Source organism: Brachycentrus maculatus, unplaced genomic scaffold (genome assembly GCF_059751285.1).
Source record: "Brachycentrus maculatus isolate JH-2025_06_01 unplaced genomic scaffold, ASM5975128v1 h1tg000166l, whole genome shotgun sequence".
NCBI classification, from domain to species: domain Eukaryota; kingdom Metazoa; phylum Arthropoda; class Insecta; order Trichoptera; family Brachycentridae; genus Brachycentrus; species Brachycentrus maculatus.
Genome location: NW_028280919.1, coordinates 2879394 through 2884235, shown reverse-complemented (window position 1 = coordinate 2884235; position 4842 = coordinate 2879394). Strand labels below are relative to the sequence as shown.

Here is a 4842-nt window from a genome sequence, read left to right as displayed (position 1 = left end):
GCCGGTTGCTCTCATATTAATAAATTATTTTGTTGGTATTGCGTTTTTTTTTCTAATGACAAAAATGTGTGGAATTCATCCGGTTATGATGATTTAAACAATTTAACAAACGCCATAAAACGACATCAAAATACACAGAAGCATTTGAACGCTGTAATAAGTTTCCATAATTTCGGTAAACATAGAATAGAAACATCCATATCTCGGCAGTTATCTGAGGAGGTAACTAGACATAATTTATAAGTAAACCATAATCGAAGTGTTTTTCAGCGGTTAGTCGATGTTGTTTGCTATTTAGCTCAGCAAGAACTCGCTTTTAGGGGACACGATGAATCCGAAACATCACTTAATAGAGGAAATTTCCTAGAGCTCATTTCAATGTTGTCTAAATATGATCTTGTTTTAGAAAAACATATGCAGCAAAGCGACAAACAGGGTCCTAGTTACCTTTCTAATAAAATACAAAACGATATTATTTGCAGCGTATCGGAAGTAATGAGGAATCAAATAAAATCGGAAATAAAAATGTCCACTTTTGTATCAGTAATTATAGATGAGACGCCAGATATTAGTAATAAAGAACAATTGTGTATGATATTTAGATATTTCTCTGGAAATGATATACATGATCGATTTTTAGGATTTATTGATGTATCCGAAAATCGAACCTCAGATGTACTTGCCGAGATTATCATGCATTACGCAAATATTTATGACTGCAAAAATAAATTAGTCGCGCAAAGCTACGATGGCGCGAACGTCATGTCTGGGGTAAGAAACGTACGGTATATTTGGTGTAATGCCCATATATTAAATCTAGTTTTATCCAAGTCTTGTAGCAGAATTGGTGAAATAAGTTCATTTTTTTCTGCTGTTCAGGCTTTGGTTCATTTTTTAGCAACAGTACAAAAAGATCCGCTCATTATGATAAATTTTGCAATAAAAAAATACCACACATTTCTGCTACTCGTTGGGCGTACTCATCGCGTACTGTAAATATTATATTTGAACAAAAAAATAATCTAATTGGCTTATTTAGTGAAATGGCTGACAATCCTCAGCAATGGGAAGGCGATACAAATTTGTCGGTGGAATCTTTTTATAATTCTTTACAATCTTTTAATTTTATTTTTTTTTACAAGTATTTCACATAATATTTGAAAAAACCGATAGTTTATATAATATCATACAAAAATCGCAAATCGGCGTGGGTTACTGCAGCAATAAGATAAAAGAATTTCATAACTGGTTGAGTACGGATTTTCAATCGCAATTTGATCAAATATATGTCATTGCATCTCAAAACAATACTGCCCCTCGCTTAAGACGAAATGTTTCGTGTGCTCGTACGGAATACAAAAGAATTTTCATCCAAATTATTGATAACATATCTTCCGAAATTAATGACAGATATTCTGAAATATTCAAACTTCATTTTTTTACGACAGATATAAACTGAATTTTCCAACTGACGAATTAGAATCTTTAGAATTTCACTACGGTATTCATTTTGATAAACAATCATTAAAAAATCAATTAATATGTTTGTACTCTTCTTCGGACTTGAAGGATTTTAATGTATTTCAGCTTATTTTATCTTAACTTGATTTTATATTAACGAAAATAGTCTTGAAGATGCATTTTCAGAGTTGCTAAAGTTAACTCATTTGGTGATCACTATACCAGCTACAAGTGCTTCAGCAGAACGCGCATTTTCAGCATTAAAACGAATACACACGTACTTAAGAAATACAGAAGGACAAAATCGCCTTTCCGAACTCTCTATGATTGCCATAGAAAAAAAACTATTAGCAAATCTCAAACATTCAGTGACTTTTTATGAGGATATTATAAAATCGTTTTTGAAAAAAGATAGGCGGTTCGCTTTAGAATACAAATAAAAATGTTTCAGTACGTTGCGGGGGTATTTTTCACAAATTTCAAATATGTGTATATTGCTATTCTATAAGATTTAAGCAAATTTATTTGTATGATAAATAATTCTCGAAAGCTTTTATTCATAATTCATAAAAAGGTTTGAGCAAATATGTTTTTAGGATTATTATTTTTTTAAATCCTATCAAAATTGATAAACATACCACATATACTTTATCAACCATTATTGTTGTATGTATACATATCTATGGATTCCGATGATGATTATTAAACACTATGCATGCCATTATATGGTGATGGTACTTATTGGTGATGGTTGATATCTGAGGATGATATTTTATTATAGTGAACCTTTTCTTTATTTCAAGGTGATGGCTAAACCTTACAAAAGTTACATGTATGCACATTTTTACAGTGATTAGCATACATTGTTTATATTTATAATACTTTCAGGGTGCTTACTATACTGGGAATGATATGAGGTGAAGAAATTATAGGCACATCATGTATTCACGAATGTGAAAAATAATGGGCTTGCCTTACTGGTAAACCCTAGGCACGCCACTGATATTTATATATATATATATATATGTATATATATAAATATTTATATATATATATATATATATATATATATATATATACATATATATATATATATATATATATATATATATATATATATATATATATATATATATATATATATATATATATATATATATATATATATATATATATATATATATTAATATATATATATATATATATATATATATATATATATATATATATATATATATATATATATATATATATATATATATATATATATATATATATATATATATATATATATATATATATATATATATATATATATATATATATATATATATATATATATATATATATATATATATATATATATATATATATATATATATATATATATATATATATATATATATATATATATATATATATATATATATATATATATATATATATATATATATATATATATATATGTATATATATATATATATATATATTTATATTTATATATATATATATATATAAATATATATATATATATATATATATATATATATATATATATATATATATATATATATATATATATATATATATATATATATATATATATATATATATATATATATAATATATATATATATATATATATATATATATATATATATATATATATTTTTTATATATATATATATATATATATATTTATATATATATATATATATATATATATATATATATATATATATATATATATATATATATATATATATATATACATATACATATACATACAAAAAATTAATTCGACGGAATATTCACCTGTAACACAATTAGACTTACTAAAAAATATTTTTTTGTGTGATCTTGTATCGATTTCCAAACAAAAACCATAGAAGTATGTAAACATATTTATGATGTTTAACGTATTTAACGCACACGAGAATTTCTTTGAGGCTTCTAACGAACATAATACGGTGTTTGTTGGTAAACACATTCTCGCATTGGGAAAACAAAAATATCCCCGAACGTATAGAAGGCTATCAAATGCAGTATAGATTCCATTCAAACATGTAAACTTTATCCATTCGCGTAATGAAGTATCTTTGGGGGTTTAATACACCCCAGAGTTCATTTCCCTTTGCTAACAATACTGCTCTTCACCTAGGGTGGATGAAAAGAGGGGAGTGTGTAAGAAAAAATGTAGAAATAAGAAAGAAGTGTCCGGCTAGCGGAGATAGAAGCATTATGTTGTAATTGCGGCTTTCGGTGGGTAGAATAAACTCCTCCCATTGGAAGTTGTTAAGTGGTCATTCAGGGTTATTCTTACTTCTGAATGTAGCTATCTGCGAGTTCGGGACGTAAAGGGAAAGGTATATGCAACAATATTGCATTTTTCTCAAGATTATTTCAAGAAAATCTTGATATCAAAATGTAAATATATACGAGAAAGTCGAGAATTTTTTATATTTGGTATTAAATAAAATTACTCATGGTTAAAAATCGTTAATCCCTTTATTTTTTGAAAATATTTTACCCGCTGGTAAATTAATACTTAACCCTGGTATCACATTTTTCATATTTATATTTAAATAAATGTGTTACCTCTTATGTTTGAATTTAAATATGTAGAACCATTCACTGTTATTTTTTCACTCATTTGTTCAACATGTCCAAACCATTTTAATACACCTTTCTTAATTTTATCGATACTCCTTATCTAAGCCTTGCATTCTTTCATTTTACCATTTGAACATCTATTTTGCATAATTTGATTAATAATTTGATTGCGAGATTGAATTCACGACTATCAGTAAAGGGAGAAAATGTTTACATACATCGTTCACTTCGTGTAGTAAGGAGAGTATTATATTGCCATACCATAAAGTTAACAATGCTTGTATTTAATATACAAAATACAGTGGAACCTCTCATAACTAGCAAAATTCGTCCAGAATCTTACTCACAAAGCAAACAATTTTTGTTTTGACTGGTGCGGAAGTCTCGACTCACAAGTGAATGTCGTGAAAAAGAGACTTGCCCCTTTTCTGTAACTCGTTATGTAAAATTTCGCTACTCAAGGGAGCAACTTTTTCACTTTTTTATGCTCGTTATGCGAATTACTCGTTATGACGGGTGCTCGTTATGAGAGGTTCCACTGTATGGAGAAAATGTTGATACCGAATGTTGTTCCATTGTTGTAGTATTGTAGTAGTTTTGTTTTATTGTTGCATGATACAATGATTAAGGAAACACATGTTTTTATACCACTTGAGTTTTATTAAAGACTTCTTATTTCGGAAGCTAAACTTCCATCGTCAGGTCTGAATAATAACTAAAATAAAAACTATAAAATTGTTCTATAAAAAAGGAGAGGGGAAAGTAAGG

The 4842-nt window shown here is 26.8% G+C and overlaps 1 protein-coding gene across 1 annotated transcript; it reads left to right on the top strand.

The window, feature by feature from the left end:
* The first annotated feature begins 255 nt into the window (after nucleotides 1-255).
* On the top strand, nucleotides 256-3631 carry LOC148308455 (uncharacterized). Its single transcript, XM_088261708.1, has 3 exons — nucleotides 256-589; nucleotides 1636-1829; nucleotides 3623-3631. Exons 1-3 carry the CDS (start codon nucleotides 379-381, stop codon nucleotides 3629-3631), a joined length of 414 nt encoding a protein of 137 aa, XP_088117834.1. The 5' UTR covers nucleotides 256-378.
* The last annotated feature ends 1211 nt before the right edge of the window (nucleotides 3632-4842 follow it).